This window comes from Hyperolius riggenbachi, chromosome 1, assembly GCF_040937935.1.
Source record: "Hyperolius riggenbachi isolate aHypRig1 chromosome 1, aHypRig1.pri, whole genome shotgun sequence".
Taxonomy (NCBI): Eukaryota; Metazoa; Chordata; class Amphibia; order Anura; family Hyperoliidae; genus Hyperolius; species Hyperolius riggenbachi.
This window is the reverse complement of record NC_090646.1, coordinates 472372035-472389904: the sequence shown is the minus strand read 5'-3', so window position 1 is coordinate 472389904 and position 17870 is coordinate 472372035. Positions and strand designations below refer to the sequence as shown.

Here is a 17870-nt window from a genome sequence, read left to right as displayed (position 1 = left end):
ACTAAGGTGTAACTTACCACACTGAATGGTGGTTGGAATCTCCATTGCTCGCTTTCTTTTATACCTCAGCTCAGACGAGGGTGGCTGGTTCCAGTTTGCTGATAAATAACCAAACTCATCCCAGAATTTTACAATTCCTTTTTGAGCTGTAAAAAGGAGAAAAATATTAGACACTCCTAGCAGGGAATGTATCAAAGAGATCAGACATTTATCTTGTGGAAACTGAGCCACTTTGTGGTTTGCAATGCTTATGTGGCTTTGAAACATCTGCTTTTCCAGCTCTAGACAGCTAGTTGTAACTATCTACAGCCATCTTTTCTGAGCCGCAAAAAGGGAACTTTCTGAATGAAGTCTAAACTTTCATGTAAAAATAAATAAATAAATAAATGTGTGGATTCCTGGGATTTCTTAAAGGGGTTCTGTGGCCGTTTTTCTGATTGCAATTGAAATGAATTGATATGTTCCTTTAATAAGCACAAATCTTTCTTTACCTCTCTTGTGTTGAAAAATCTGTGTTGTCTCTCTTCAGCTCCATTATAATTAACAGTCTAGTTAGAAGAATATTGTGCTGCAGGAAGAGGCAGACTTACAGCAGCTGTTCCTCCCTGCCTTTCCCTGACTTTAAAGGAATACTATCGATACCCAAGTGTTCTAAAATGACAGTGTGCAAATAATGTCTACGTAGGTGTGTAAACATTTTCATACTTTTCATGTTAAATATCAGAGGCAAAAGCTGTAATTTATTGAGGGTAGGATTTAGCTATATTTGGACAAATCAATTGCAGAAGGGGTGTCTGCTTCAATGCACAGCCAGAGTTGCATATCAGACAACAGAAAGCAAATATCAAACATATCAAACTCTGAAAGCAAAAACAGTATGAAAAAGCTGTGACAATTAGTTACATTTCCTCTGCTCTCTTCAGACACGTCAGTCAGAAACACAGGACACAGCAGCTGAAGCTGTTGGGAGCTCTCTCTCTCTCTGTCACACACAGAGCTACACATAGAGTTAACTGATCAAGTGTGAGGGGAATTTCCCCTCTCCTCATGGCTCAGTCAGCCTTCAGTTTTGGCTTCAGTAAAGTTTAAATGTATTTTGATAACAGTAAACAAAGAAGTTGCTACTAAAATGTATACACCAGTACTTAGCAGCACTTCCCAAACAATTCCTGTGTCAATTGAAAAAAATATGTGAATCGATAGTATTCCTTTAACTTTAGTGATATAATATCCAGCATTTCTTCTAAAAATATTATTTACAGCATATAATATACTACCACATTTTTTTTAACAGAACAGCATTCAAAGGGTTAACACATAGGACTTACTTTTTGAATAGCAAGCTCCCTGCAGGGAGATCCACATCCAAACTGGTGATAACATTATCTTGTGTTTATTTAATTTTTAGCAGACAGGAATGTAAACATTTTCTGACTGTGCAGAAACTTCTAATGTGTCCTGAACACAGACAGTAGCTCAGAAATCATTACTGGGTACATTACAATATAAATACACCAGTTATGAATAAAATGCAATGCCAGCTTTCAGAGCAAATAAAACTGTACTTTGGGAACTTGTAATTTTTGAATGGATAATAATACTTGTGCACAAAAGCAAATATGATAACTGTATGGGATATAAAAAGGTAGGAAAACACTTTTTTAAATATTATGTTTAATACCGCTTTAAAAGAATAAACAAAGCACAAAATGCATCTAATTTATTGTAAAATTATGAACGAGGTGTATATTTGAAAAACAATAAGAATTTCGTATTGGCAGTGTCTGATACATTTGCACCAATAGCAACACCTGATTCTTTATGGCTGTAGTAAACACTCACCTATGCCAATGTCTTTCCAGTACTGTGCCAAATGCTCCCCCATAGCTTTCAAAAGGTGTTTGTACTCCTTGGCATCTGCAAAGTCCTGTTTATTGTGTGTAGGTTCCAGAACAAGATAGGGGACATCAACTACTCCAACCACACCACCACAAGCCCTGAAAAAATAAGATGCAATCTTACCCTTTACTTCAAAACATTAACTGGCTTCCGTGAAATGTCATACCTGGACAATAGCTGCTGGATAAAGTTGCCCACTGCTGCCAAAACAACTGAAGTGACAAAAATATATATATATATATATATATATATATATTTACTGTCACCCAAAGGGATCAGGACTTGATCCTTGGAGGGACAGTTTGCAGAGTGCTGTACAGACGCATTGCTAGACTGTTGGCTAGAAACGAGTTCTGTTGCTATAGAGGTGGGTGAAGGGGCCACTGTGTGTATGAAATCAGGTGGGTTTTTTTTTTGCTTTATTTTTTAATCATGAAAGCCTCCTTTTAAGCTACCCTTAAATCACATGTAACATGAGGAGATAAAACCTGTACAGTCCCAATCCTACTTAGAATTAGACAGCGTTCTTTTTTTCCTCAACGTAAGGGTTAAGAATACAGAGCTGTAAGGCAAGGAGCACACATTAGAATAGTGCAAGTTTTGGTGCACATTGCAAAATGCGCACTTCCATACTGAACATTGTAGGTCGATCCTGTGGGTAAATTACCGCTGACGGTCACCAGCGTGAACCAGCCCATAGGTTTGGACCTTGCATATATGGCAGAATAATTTGGGGATACTTACATTCCGCCTTCCAGCTGAGGGCCAACCTTCTCATACATTTTAATCAGTCGGCTGCAGTTATACACAAACATGCCATCAAGCTCTCGCTCTTCGATATTAACACCAAATATAAAGTTCAGCTCTTTTGGTTCTTTTAGGGCCCTAAAACATAAAATACAGATTAAATGTACATATCACTTGGTGTGCCAGTTATATTTTACAATTGTAGACCATTCTACCAAAGGTCTCTATAATTAGACACTAAGATTGTCCATTTGTTCTGCTTGGTGTTAGAAACAGAAAACAAAGGAGATCCTTTTTTTATAGACAATTTATGAAAATGACTCAATGTGAGATAACAAGCCAGACATTTTTTTTAGTCATTTCGAAAAGTAGAGTTGTGTGTACCTATGTCACCTGCGCCACAACAAACGTTCCCTATACTTGCCTCTGTTTTGCTTCTTTGATTCGTTTCTTGACATCTGCCTCCCGTCGTACAGTAATTGCAGAATTCTGCACTTGCCTCAGCGCAGCCTAGAAAAAAAAAATATATATTTCATGTTTATAGAGTGAAACTTCAAGTAAAGTCATATACAGGTTAAAAAAAAAAAAAAAATTAGTATATCGTACAAAAGCAAATTTATTTCAGTAATTCAACTTAAAAGGTGAAACTACCATATGAAACGAACACATTACATGCAAAGCATTTATTTGTTATAGTTTCAAGGATTATGGCTTACAGTTTATGAAAACCCCAACATCAAAATCTCAGACCATTAGAATATCGTGAAAGTGTTCAATATTCTAGGCTCAGAGTGTCAGACTCTAATCGGCTAATTAATCTAAACCACCTGCAATGGGTTCCTATTACTTTCACCTTTTGTTGACTTACTGAAATAAATGGATTTTTGCAGGATATTCTAATTTTTCGAGTTTCACCTGTATTCTACCTGTCCCTTCCTCATCTTCTCACATTTTCTGGTTTACTCGACCTCTAGTCAAGTGAATTAGGGCTGGTATACACGCATCACGTCTAATCAACAAACAATCCAATTATAATATTTGGATTGTCTGTTCATTGGAAAATATTTTTTGTGTAAAGTAATAACGGTTAATGACATGCAAATAATTCAGTTGATGCTAATTTTAAGCTGTAGTGGATTGGTCCCTTTCAAGCCCCATACATTTGCTGAAAATGTTCATTATTATTTAGCATTTATATAGTGCCAACATATTCCACAGTGCTTTACTGAGTGTATATACCATATATATCAGAATAGAAGATGCATCTACAGTATGTTTAGAAGACAAACACCAGGGAATGGGGAAAAAAAATAAAAATTATGTACCAAACCTGGTGTGTCCATGGTCTAGGGGCATCTTATAGATGTTCTCCTCCCAAGTATTGTGTCCTCCTCCATGCCCCAGTTAGTCCACCTGTCCTTGTTTGTCCCTCTGTGTCCTCCTCTGCTCCCCTCCCCCCTTGTTTTTAAAAGCAGTGGCACCGCATCTCTCACCTCATTGATTGGCTCCCGCGGTGATCAGAGACCTTTCTCTCACTGCTCCCTTTGTGCTGGCTTCTGCTGATCACGTCATTACATGTGACCAGTACTAGGGGAGGTCTCTGATCGCCGCTGGATGAGGTGAGAGATGAAATCCCACTGCTTTTAACTATGCACAGGGAGCAGAGGAGGACAAGGGGACAATACAGGAGGTCAACGACATTGCAGCGGGTCAACAGTGCGTATCGGCAGGCGTTCATAAGTCAGGGACTCCTTATATTTGGACTATAAGACAGTGACTTTTTCTCCCAGTTTTGGGGAGAGAACTTCTATTCCGAAAAATATGGTAGTCTTGTCACTAACTGTCCCCCAGAGGAGCTCCCAAATTCCTACCATAGTCATATGTCCATTGTAGTCTAGGGCCAATTTTAGGGAGGAGCCAATTAACTTATCTGCATGTTTTTGGGATGTGGGAGGAAACCGGAGAGTCCAAAGGAAACCCACGCAGACATGGGCGGGGAGGGGGGCATACAAACTGTGCATATAGAGCCCCGGCTGGGATTTGAACAAGGGACCCAGCGTAACAAGGCACTATTCACTACACCCCCATGCTATAAACATCTGCATCACTTTAGAATTATTTGCACCTCAAATCTACCCTATTGCAGTCCTGCACCATGTACCAAACGGTTTCCTGCATATCAGTTTGTGTGTACTGGGCCTTTGTTGGCTCCGGTCTTTAATCATTCCACTACAGCTATTCTAGAATTACAGATAGATTGCGATTCCAGAACTCATGTGGATGTACATGAATGTCTGCCCAATACAGCTTAGTCATATTTCTGGCTTAATTTGCAAAATAGAATTGTAATGTGATATCTGAAAAAAAGGGGTAAATGATAGAGCGGAACCAAAAAGGAATTCTCTTGGAGTTGCACTGTAGCTTTTGTTCGGTACAGTGGTACTGAGGGCAATTTAAAGAGTGCCGTTTGCCACCATATTGCATGCCGTGGTCACCTCCATTTAATATCCCATAGCATTCTTAGGAACATATACAAGATGGTGCCTAAAACCTGGGAAAGCCATTTGTTTAGAGGTCCAGGTTGTTAGGGAAACTGCACTAAACCTGCTTGATTTCTGGGCTATTGGAATGATTTTCATGATACATGGCAGGAATGCATGTCCAGATACCTTAAAAGAAATATTTGAAGTGTTCTCCCTAGAGCCTTTTAGCCGGGTGCTCCGTCAGGCTAATATAGACGCTCGCCTCGCTGTCATCTCACATCTCCGGTGTTGGAGCGTACCTGTGGCACCTACTCTGTGAATGTTCCGCCCCATTTCTACTGCATCCCCTCCTTCCTCCACACGACACAGATGCTCCCTGCAGGACACACAAGGATTTGTGCCTAGGCCATGCATCACCGCCCCTCAGGGAGAACGTTATGTCAGCCAGCGGCCCCCGGCACTGGCCAATGCAGCAGGGGTAGACACAAGATGATATGGATGGCTGCTCCATATAAGCCCTTCTCCCAACAGATGGAGGATGTGAGAGGTAGGTCTCAGCCCTTGCAGCTATCCCTTTTCTACCTCCACATCCTAGATAAGCCCCTGTCTTTAACCATTCATGGCAAACAAATTCTGAATGCAGCGGATTTTGTGGATGTCATGTTTTCTATCTAGACACTGAAAATGATTATAAAAAAATTGTGACTCTCAGTCCAGTAACACTCTTAGTACATAGAGTGCAGCTCTGTTCCGCCTGCCAGTCGTGGCTCTGCAAGGCGAGGATGAAGGATGAGCTGATTGGTGGCACACAGCCGGGATACGTAGCTGGTGGAAGCTTTATGGCACTAATTTAGGAGGAGACACCACTGCTCTCACTGAAGCTGCTAAAATGGAACAACAATTTCCAAAAAACGAACACTGGAAATAATCACCCCTCTTCTCTATGTGGAAACAGTTATACCACCCCTGACAGATGAACGATGCCCCAGCAACTTCAGTAGCCCTCAGTCTAGCGGCTAGCCCCTCAATAAGCCCATCTCTCTCCCCCCACCCACTGTCACTCTAGCCCCTTAATAAGCCCCTTTCTCTCCCCCCCCCTCCAGCACACCCTCTATGGTCCTAACTTTCTCCCATCCTGGGTTTAAATTAGTCCCCAACTCTCTTCCCGCCTAACCTTCAGCAACCTCAATAGTCCCCACTCTCTTCCTCCGGATTTTCCAAATTCTGCATTGGGGCCCCCAAGAGTGTAGCTATGCCACTGTCCTACATGATTGGCTGCAGTTGGCCTTCACTTGCAGACTACCCATCATGGCCAAACTCTAGAGCTGAATCAGAAGTCTTAGGAGTTGGGCCTTCATATACTTTTATTTCATTTTCCCCACCAAGTTGCATTGTCCTGTCTCACTCAGCTACTTATTCGTGCCACTCAGCTGGAAAAGAATTCTGGGGAGAACACCGTATTATAATGTGACACAGCTTGGTATCACAATTATTGATAATTCTGTACTCACGTAACTTCTTTGGGTGTATGTTAAACACTACCTACCTGCCTCATGCAGAAATTACATTTCAATAAATATGTAAAATGACAAGACAGAAGCTTGTCTTACTGAATTCACCTTAAGGGACCACTGTCACGAAAAAAGAAACATCACATTTAAAAGGTAGGCGTACACATACGTACAATATGTAAAACTATAAATTACTTTTGATAGAAAGTCTCAATTTGACGAAACGTGGATATCTAAGCTATCATTTATCACAGCCCAGAAGAACCAATGACATAATGAGAAATGTTTATCACACAAGCTCCCATTATATAATCTTGCTATGAATGGGACTGTGACAAACCTTTACACAAACAGAATAAAGAACCATATTTTAGGAAAGAATTTCACATACAAAACGACGTGCAAAGTGAATGTATGAGAGAAGCTCCACAAAGTTGAATTCCCACAAGTATTGCCCAAATCTTACCCGTGATTCCCGAGACAAATCATCTCCAAGTCGAGATTCCATTGCCCGCGCTTTGCTCTCTGCTTCCCGAGCTTTTTCCTCCGCTAAGAAGGAATGAGACGGTTAAATTTTTCATTTCACACCAACAAATTTAACACCTGTTCTCAAATTGTCTGCAAGCAAGAACATTTTTGTGCAAACTCAGACCTAAGTCCACTAAGCTCTACTTAAATTAAAATAAACAAACAAAACCTGTGATATAAGAACACATATGCATCTCATCCTTTCCCACCCCCGAGACGAAAGATAACCTTGCTCCATAACAAACTTCAGTAATTAATCTTAACTCAAAGCAGGAAATCTTCATCCACAGTTCTGTCGCACTGAAGGGCATCACAAAAATCCAGTTATAAAAGTTAACAAATAAAAACACTTATTACAATCCAGTTCATCAATAAGGCTGGCATAAGGAACTTGTGTGTCAAATTGATTTCTCCTGTCTTCTATTCTAGTTTCTAACTGTTCGAGACTTGCTCTAATAAAATTTCTAAGGCCTTGTTCACACTTCTCAGTGCAGATGGCCATGTGATCAGAATGTTATTGCGTGCCATCTGCACTGCTGATTCTGCGATTTTGGAGAAAAAGGAGTGTAGCTGTGCAATAGCGCATACCACTGCTGCGCAGCACATGTAGTCTGAACATCAGACAGTGCAGTCTGTGCACTTCTGATGTTTCTGCGTGTCACACACTATACACATTGCCGAAATGCACACACCAACACGTATAGTGTGAACCAGGCTTCAGGTTCTATTGGGAACAAATAGATAGAAAAGGACTCTCACCCAATCAGCAAAAAACAAGTTCAGCAATGCACAGGTTTGGAAGTACAGTAGAAGCCGAACACTCCAGCGCGTGAAGTCCAAAACTTTAATTCTATAACACGAGGCAGTATAAAATGGCTGACATGTTTCAGCCAGGTCCTTGATCATTACCCATGGGCTACCTGGCTGTCTGAAACATGTCAGCGGATTTATACTTTCTCCTGTTGTAGAATTAAAGTTTTGAACTTCACGCGTTGGAGTGTGCGGATTCTACTTCCAAACCGGTGCATTGGGAACAGCTTATAAAAAGAAAAAAAAATATGTTGTAACATAGGTAAGTTATATCACAATCCAACTGTGCAGAATATGTCAAAGTTCTATAAATAATAATACATAATAATTCTGAGTTTAGATATTAATGGCTGTGTGTTGAGTTATTTTGCTGAGACAGCAAATTTACACTGTTATACAAGCTGTAGACTGACTGCTTGAGATTGTATCGAAGTGTCACTTCTTCAGTGCTGTCCCATGAAAAGATAATAAAATATTTACAAAAATGTGATAAATGTATTAACTTTTGTGAGCTACTGTACAAATGATTATGTCAGAGCATTGCCCAATCTCATGGGGTAGTCGAGATTAAATCTTGGGTCTACAGAGCTGTAAGGCAAGGGTGCCCTGCTCGCAGCAGAGAAGGGGACATACACATTGAAAGTATAAGGATATGTATTGTTGTCTGACAAGTACTTAGGTTTCAAGATCTCCAAGTATTTTGTACAGTAAAATTCAATAAAGCTGCATCCATATTCACACAAAAATATAAACACTATGAAAAGCTCACCTCTAGCCATAAAAGGGGAGGTGAGGGGGGGGGGGAATAGTATTTTTAATAGAGGTTTCCTGAGAAGATGTAAAATGTGCATTTAGAAAGTCCTGTTACATTTATCCTACACACTGGGCACCATGTACTGATGCACAGATATCAAAATGTCATGGCTTTCCGACGAAGGCTTTTTATAAGTTGAAAGCTCACTGTTTATCCATCTCTAAGTTAGCCAATATATGGTATCATCCTGATTCAAAACTTCTTACTTTATAGCCAAAGCATCACAAACAAAGGTAATGTAAAGAAGCTGGAATTCAGTACAAAACAACTAAAAGTGAGGAAAGGAACACAGAAAACCTAATTAATATTTGTTATCATGATTAACTGTTGAAATACACTTTCCCATTACCAATTTTTGCCATATGTTCAGCCTTCTTCACCTCCTGCTCAGCACGGGTTTTGAACCGATTCGATGTATATTTGTACATTCTGAAAATAAACAATATTTGATAAACTGCAAACCAAAGCATTAAAATTAATGTCTTACAAAGGAGAAGCTAAAAAGTAAAAAAAAAAAAAAAAAAAAAATCTTAAACACTTAGCTTTTTCTGCTCTTAAATTGGAAATACGAGAATATGAGACTCCAAGAATAGCTCTATCTACCATCAGTAGAAAGATGGATATATAAATCACTTTATTACAGGAGAGATTTATTTACTAAACTGTGGAGCATTCGAGAAAACAAGCATTTGTGGTAAAGCTTTAGAGCTTTGCAACCCTCATCAAGTTTGTATTAAATCAAGTGTAAGTAAGTTAGCATTTGTGCAACATCAGTGGGAATGTTTCATAAGAAATCCAGGACAGTTTGGATTTAACCTTTTCGGGACCACGTGCATTAGATTCTACGCCGCACTTGTGGCTGTTCTAGCCTGATGCGGCGTAGAATCTTCGCCGGCCCGCAATTTCCACTCCCGACGCGATCGTGCGCACCCGGAGGGGGAGATTAAGCTGTCATATGACAGCCGACATCTCCCCCGAGTGATCAGCAGCCATCGCGTATGGCTGCTGATCACGTGATCACTACGATCGCCGTCCGATCGTAGTGATCAGTTTGACAGCTGCGGCAGCAGGGGGGAAAAGAAGAGGATCCACTTACCTCCCTGCCGTTCCCGCGACGATCGGCACCCCCCTCCGTTCCGGCCGGCATCTCCCCTCCGACTGACGTCAGCGCCGGGTCCCGGCCGCGACCCGGAACTGATCGTCAGACAGAACGGAGATGCCGGCCGGAGAAGAGGGTCCCGTGCGGCTCATCGCTGGAGCCTGGAAGGTGAGTGAAGGCTTCTGGCAGAAGGGGGAGGCACAGGCCACCATGGGGGGACACCAATCTAGCCAGCCACACACGGGATCCGGCCGCCTGACCCCCGCCAAACGTGTGCACCCCCCTCCCGTGCAAAATGCCTGGTCCTTAAGGGGGGGGGGGGGGGTAGGCGGCCGGTCCCGAAAAGGTTAAAGAATAAATGCACTTGCTTATATCTATGATTACATTTGTTCTCTATATTCTTAGTGAAGGAGTGTGCATGTGAACACTATAATACAAATACTAAATCAATATCCCTTTTTAGAAACCTACTACACGGTCAGATCAAGCGCAGATGAGCGTTTCATACATTTGCAATCTAACAGCAAAACGTTTTCAATAGCTTCAACTCAGGATCAAGGACATTGTTTAGCTCAGAACAACCTTCATAAATCAGGCACTGGGTGTGAGGGAATGAAAGGGTAAATTTAAGCAATTCTCCTTCCTGATAAGGAGTTGTGAGGGACAGACTGTATTGTAATTTGAACAGACACAACAAGCTGTGTATTCAACAAAAAGGATATATTTATTGGTACACTCCAGGGGTTAATTGTAACCAGACGCGTTGTGAATTAACCCTTGGAGTGTACCAATAAATATATCCTTTTTGTTGAATACACAGCTTGTTGTGTCTGTTTAAAGGAGGTAAGTCCACCACTGCCTCCCAAGAATTTTTTAACCTATTTAAAAAATTGATCTTATCCTTTTGGCGCCTCTGTTCAAATTACAATACATTGTACATCCACTCTTGGTGGAGGGGGATACCCCTTTTTCTTCACGTCTACAGAGAGCGACTTCTTAATCCTGAGTGAGGACAGGTTAATCTCCTCACCTGCCTATACAGTGGTTACCTGGAGGTAACCCTGGTTTGTGAGAATACATTTTACTCTTTTCCATTACATCAATTGTCTTGACTTACTACACTATATTGGGCTCTCGGTTCTCTTTTTACATGAGGGACAGACTAGTTAGTTTGAACTGTTTCTGCCTGGATTCAAAAAGACTTTTGGTGTTTATTCACCAAGTCTACTATGTCTTAGTCCAAATGCAGATGCGTGATTGTTGCAGGTTTCATTAACTGATAGGCCAAACATGTACTACTGTTGTAAATCTAAATGGATGAAACTAGTTCAAGCAAAACTCTTAAGAAAAAAAAAAGTGAATATATGGACAATTTTAAAGGGAACCAGAGAGGAACGGGGGGTGAAAAAAGAAAAAGATTTTATGCATACCTGGGGCTTCTTCCAGCCCCATAAGCCTGAATCGCTCCCACGCCGCCGTCCTCAGCTTCCTGGATCCGCCGGTACCGGGCCCGTCACTTCCGGCGGACGCGGCCAATTGTCCGCATCACAGGAGCTCCCTCCATACATGTACGCATGCGGCTGCGCAGTTAACAGCCACATGCGTATCTGTATGGGGAGAGCACCCTGTGATGCGGAGAATTGGCCGCGTCCGCCGGCCGACTTGCCGACTCGCGGCAATGACGGGACCCGGTGGCGGCTGATCCAGGCAGCGGAGGAGTGCGGCGTGGGAGCGATCCGTGCGTATGGGGCTGGAGGAAGCCCCAGGTATGTATATTGCATCCTCTCTGGTTCCCTTTAAAACCAATTCTCATGCAAAGGGTGCATGGAGGACTCTTTAGAAGAATAACGTTCCTATGAAAAGTAAGCGTCATTGTTTGCTCCAGGAATATGGTGTTAGATCAGGTCCTTCCTATGTATTACAAACATACCAATCTAAGACACTATAGAAACCTTCAATGGTAAAAGCCAGGGAAAAAAATAGTTTTGTGAGGCCTTTTCCTTTACAGCACACTGCTCAGCTATATGCTATGGAGAGAGGAGGCCAGAGGGCAACCAGAAGCAATGCAGTGACATGGTTTTCCAGCATGCTTAACCACCAAAAACTGTGTTTCCTGCTCTGAGTTAGAAACAAGTAACTGTCGCCCAGTTCTGTTTCTAGCTTGCACAGGCTAGGCAGCACATGTACAGGCTGTAAAGAGACTCGGTACTAAATAAAAAGTCCCCTGGTGGGGTACTTACCTCAGGAGGGGGAAGCCTCAGGGTCCCAATGAGGCTTCCCCCATCCCTGTAGCTGCAGGGAATCCAGCGTTGGCTCCTCGGAATTCTCCCGCAATCTTCCTCCAACAAGGCTTGATTTATTTACCTCTCCATGATCCAGCGCAGTAGCGGCTCTCTCGTGGGGCTAGGTGAAATAACAGAGCCCGATCTGTATCAGTTCTACTGCGCAGGCGCAAAAGGACTCACGCCTGCGCAGTAGAGTAGATCGATCGGGTTCAGCTATTTATGCCTTAACCTGAACGGAGAGCCGCTACTCGCTTGCGCTAGATCCCGCATTGCCGCACTTCGGGAGGCTGCAGCTGGACAACGGAGGGACGGAGAAGAACGGGGGAAGCCTCGTTAGGATCCAGAAGCTTTTTCTGTTAAAAATAATTTTTCAGCATTCTGCAACTAAAAAAGTACCAAAAAGTAGGTGAAAAAGTGCTGTAAAAAAGTATTATATTTGCTTGCTTGCTGGTGGCTTAAAAGGCATTTCATTTATGATGTAAAAAGATCACGTAAGAGAAAAAACAAAAAAAAAAAAAACTGGAGAAAAAGTGAATTGGATCAGGCCTATAATCCCCCCCCCCCCCCCCCCAAATATTAAAAACCTAGCACTTACCTGGGTCTATACAGGCAACAAGACAGGAGCTTTGTTTGAACCTTATTGCTATTAATGAAGATTCTCATTCTTGGGTCAATATAAAGGACTGCTGCATAAGCCCGAAATGAACGCCTCTCAGGTTTCCTGTAAAAATTCATGCATTGAATTCAAGCAAAAGTCACAATCCCAGAAACATTGCATTGTTAGATTTCTGGTTTCCCAATACATATTCTCAGTGGTTTCACAACAGAAGTGCCTTTTCTCATCAAACTTTACACCGAATCCATGTTTGATTCTCTACTTTAGATAGTTTGCCTTTAAAGTAGCAATGCCAGTTTTCATATAAAAAAGGTTTGCCTTGGTTTTACCCATAAATTATTACTATATGTGATTCTAGTGTTACTTGCACATTTTATATGTCTTTTGTTTGGCCTGCATATGGAACGAGATGTATGGATACTGAAACCTTAGGGCAGACTTTTTGTGCACGCCTGAGGCCCCTTTAACCCGGATGCCGCACGTGCGATGTATGCTGGATCGGCTCCGTGACTTGCGCTCCCCTCTTATCATTGTCAATGTGTGTGCGTGCTGATGTGTCCCCACACACATAACGAGGGGGGAGCGCAGTCACAGAGATGACCCAGCATACAGCGCATGTGCGGCGGCCGGGTCAAAGGGCGCCATGTTAGGATACTGGAGCCGTTTAAAAGTGAATGGAGGGGGATGAAGCCACAAGGGAGGTGCGGTAAGAGACTGCGCACCACCCCATACACCAACATAGCCTCAGATTTTATACCCCTTAAAAATATAAGCCCTAACATCTTTTGGAGGTAAAATTACTATAAGAATTATATTCGGGGAAACACAACATCTACTTTTAAAAATATGGTTGACTGCTTTATTGCAGCAGCAGCACAAATAACTAATTTGTTTTTTTCATTTTTGTGGGCTAGGCAATGCCATTACTGTACTTACACAAGTCATTTAGGATAACTATGATCTTAGAAATAGAAAATTATATTTTCTCTTAATTACAGTTCAAATTTATTAGGAGTCGGTGCATTTTCTCCCGACTCAGAGTACCTAAAAATTGCTTTAACTCCCAACTCCACAGCCCTGGTGACAAGAGGTATGAAATCACAAATTTCTACAACTAGATGTCCAAACGCAAGCACAAAACAAGAACTGACTACACAACTCAAAAGATCAGCAGCTTATCATACAGTGATGACCAATTGCCAATAGCCTGTATTTTCAACTGGTCAAGGAATATCCAACATGCCAGCACCTCACTTACGTTCCTTCAGAAGGAGTTCCAGCCATTTTAATATCTTTCGGGTCTGAAACCGTGTCAAGTTCGGGATCTCCTGAATCCATTAGCTTCAAGTTAAAAATTATAACAAGAGTGCCTAAAACAGCAGAGTTGTAGACATTAGTTTAACTGCGGCCTTAATTAAAGGTGAACATCTTCTAATAATCATTGTATTTCACTATGTTGTACCTGAATCTCCAGTTATCTTTACAAATTGGTCCATCAATTCTTTTTGGGAGTGAAACGGTGAATATTTGTAAATGAGTTCTGTCTCAATAGAAAATTTTTCCATATTATCGGTCATGGGTTCATGTGTTACAGAATTCCATGTGGGGAGTGGGACAATAACCTTTGAAGAAGAAGAAAAAAAATAAATGTAATGGATCTCTTAACAGATGTTATATGCCACAAATACACTGGCTACTTCAAAATCATGTTCTAAAATAAAAAATGCTTATAAATATAATATAACATACATATATATATATATATATATATATATATATATATATATATATTATATATATATATATATATATATATATATATATATATATATATATATATACACACACACACACACACACACACACACACACACACATACATATACATACATACATACATACACATACACACATCCAATTCCTTTACTCATCAAAAAGGGTAAATAAAGTATGAATTCAGTTAACCTTTTAGGGACCACGGACATTGAATTAAAGTCCAGCAGGTGGTGCTACAGTTCTGACCGGACGTTGATTCAACGTCCGCGCTAACAAACCGTTCCGACGCGATCGTGCGCACCCGGAGGGGGAGATTAAGCTGTCATACGACAGTTGGCATCTCCCCCAAGTGATCAGCAGCCATCGCATATGGCTGCTGATCACTACGATCACCAGCGGATCATAGTGATCACTTTGACAGCTGCGGCGGTAGGGGGAAAAGAAGAGGATCCACTCACCTCCGTGCCGTTTCAGCGACGATTGGCGCCCCCCTCCGCTACGTCTGACGTCAGCGCCAGTTCCCGGCTTGATGATGTCATCAAGCCGCGACCCGACCGTCATTTGGAGCGGAGATGCTGGCTGAAGAAGAGGTGGCTACGGCGGCTCATTGCTGGAGCCTGGAAGGTGACTGATGGCTGGCAGCTACAGGGGGGTGGGACCTGCCACCATGGGGGGGGGGGGTACACTGCCCATCCAGCCACAGACGGGATCCGGCCGCCCGACCCACCAAACGCGCCCCCCCATGCAAATTGCCCTGGTCCTTAAGGGGGGTTAGGCGGCCAGTCATTAAGTGGTTAAGGAGATTGGATATTGTGAGCAATTGTTTAGAATTACATGTTAAAAACCAGTGTACTCAAAAAGTACCCAATGCTTTCTGACTAAATCTTCAGTGATATTCTCTGAGTGGATCTAGGTTCACTTGGGTGTTCTCAACTATGAACTATTCATATTGTGGGAGTTCTTATTGAGGCCAGTTAACATTTTTCCTGAGTTTTCTCCCAAGATTTTTCATCTTTTTTTCAGCACTTAGGAATAGAAAAATAAAAATAAAGTTGGTAAGAATATAAGTAAGGTCTTGCTACGTTGGACCTTGGAGTGAACTTGAGGTGAAAAAGGTTATAGGATATGGGCCTGAGTGTCCTCCCTTAACCTCCTTAGCGGTATGGACGACTACATACGTCCATCACCGCCGGAGGTCGCCGCTCAGGCCCTGCTGGGCCGATTTGGCTCAAATAAAAGCAGCACACGCAGCCGGCACTTTGCCAGCCACGTGTGCTGCCTGATCGCCGCCGCTCTGCGGCGATCCGCCGCCAGCAGCGGCGAAAGAGGGTCCCCCCAGCCGCCTGAGCCCTGCGCAGCCGGAACAAAAGTTCCGGCCAGCGCTAAGGGCTGGATCGGAGGCGGCTGACGTCCATGACGTCACTCTGCTCGTCGCCATGGCGACGAGGTAAGCAAAACAAGGAAGGCTGCTCATTGCGGCCTTCCTTGTTTATTCTGGTCGCCGGAGGCGATCAGAATGACACTTCCGGAGCGCCCTCTAGTGGGCTTTCATGCAGCCAACTTTCAGTTGGCTGCATGAAACAGTTTTTTTTTTTATTTAAAAAAAAACTCTCCCGCAGCCGCCCTGGCGATCTTAATAGAACGCCAGGGAGGTTAAAGAGACTATAACAAAATTCAGTTAATATAACAAAATTCAGCCTTGATTCTTCTATCCTATAAGTTCCTATACCTGTTCTAATGTGGTCTGGATTACTGCAGCCTTTTCTAGTTGCACTGTCTCTGTAATATATCTAATCTTTTCTTTGTCAAGCTTTGTCGAACCAAAGAGGACTGGGCTGCCGCTGTTTCAATGAATACAAGTTATGCACACCCCCTGCAGGCTCTGTGTGCTTTGTTTACTCTCCACTCTCTGCTCTCAGTTTCAGCTTATCTGTGATGCAGTTTATGAGGCTGAGAAGAGGGGAAACTGCCCGTCACATGCTGAGAAACTGAAAATCCCAGACTGGGATATGCAGGTAATTCGGGAGTGCAGATAATTCACTATGTAATAAAAACTTGTAGTATACTGTAAAATTATATATATATATATATTTTATTTTTTTTTTATCTGGTGTGCATTGGAAGAGGGGTAGTCTTATACGCCGAGTATATCCCAAACTGTATTTTACCTGGAAAAGTTGGGGTGTCTCACTATCTGGTTAGTGGCCATATTTTATGTTTGAAAAACACACCTAAAACTGGTGATTAAAAGTTAGGATCGCGGCGGAAACGGCAAAGGGGGATCCAGGATATCAAAGTGACTCGATTGGTATGTTTTTTATTGTTCAAATCGGACAGTACAGATTCTCTTTAACCACCCTGGCGTTCTATTTCCCCAGGATTTCCGTGCAAAAAGTGGTTCAATTAATTTCCAATAATTTTCAACCAATTTTTTTTGCAATCATTTTTTTTATATTGAATTCAATACAGGTTATTGTATTGAATTCAATAAAAAAAAAGTGTTTGCTGCGAGATTTTGATGATGCTGTGTGACATTGGTGCCATCAACGCCGATCGACGGGGGACATGTGATCGCCAAGGGAGAAGCAAAATCCGCCAAGGGACATGGAAGAAGGCACTGGAGAAGCTATCAGAGGTACGCGGCAAGGGATCAGCATGCCAATGGTGAGTATAAGACCCAGATGTATAGCCAGATGTATTAGCCAGATGTGCAGCCAGGTGTAGTTAGCTAGATGTTTTGCCAGGTATATAGGGAGCAAGATGTTTGCTGGTGTATAGGAGACAGATGTGCAGCCAGGTGTATAGGAGACAGATGTGCAGCCAGGTCTAGGGAGTCATATGTATAGGGAGCTAGGTTTGCGGGTGCCTCTGCCCCCCCAACCCCATTGCCCCCGATGCCCCCTAACTGTGGCCGGGTGTCCCTTCTGTGGGGGGGGGGGGCTCCCCTTCTGTGCTGGCTGGTAGTGGCCGGCGGGGATCCCCTCTGTGGGGGGGGGGGGGGGGAATCCCCATACTGTGCGTGTGGGTGGCCCTTTTGTGTGTGCATTGGGGGGGGGGGGGGCAGGTATCATCCTTCTATGGGGGCTAGTCGTGGTGGGTCGGGGACACCCCCTTCTGTGGTGGGTGGGAGGTGGGGGTCCCCATCTATGCGGGCTGTGGGTGGCCTCTCCCTCCTCTTCCCCCATCCCTCCCTCTCTGTCCTCCATGCCCCCCGTCTCACCCCTGATCCTGTGTCCCCCCCACTACACACAGCATACAGAACTAGCATCCAGCCACCCTGGGAATCCCTGTGCAGCCGGCGG

General features: G+C 42.8%; 1 protein-coding gene across 1 annotated transcript in view; it reads right to left on the bottom strand.

Moving 5' to 3' along the window:
- Positions 1 to 17870, bottom strand: part of MORC2 (MORC family CW-type zinc finger 2) — a 93438-nt gene that overhangs the window by 35719 nt on the left and 39849 nt on the right. The window contains 9 exon segments of the mRNA XM_068241008.1: positions 18 to 146; positions 1843 to 1997; positions 2644 to 2784; positions 3071 to 3156; positions 7107 to 7189; positions 9142 to 9221; positions 12772 to 12897; positions 14051 to 14162; positions 14255 to 14414. Coding sequence (XP_068097109.1) covers positions 18 to 146; positions 1843 to 1997; positions 2644 to 2784; positions 3071 to 3156; positions 7107 to 7189; positions 9142 to 9221; positions 12772 to 12897; positions 14051 to 14162; positions 14255 to 14414 — 1072 coding nt within the window.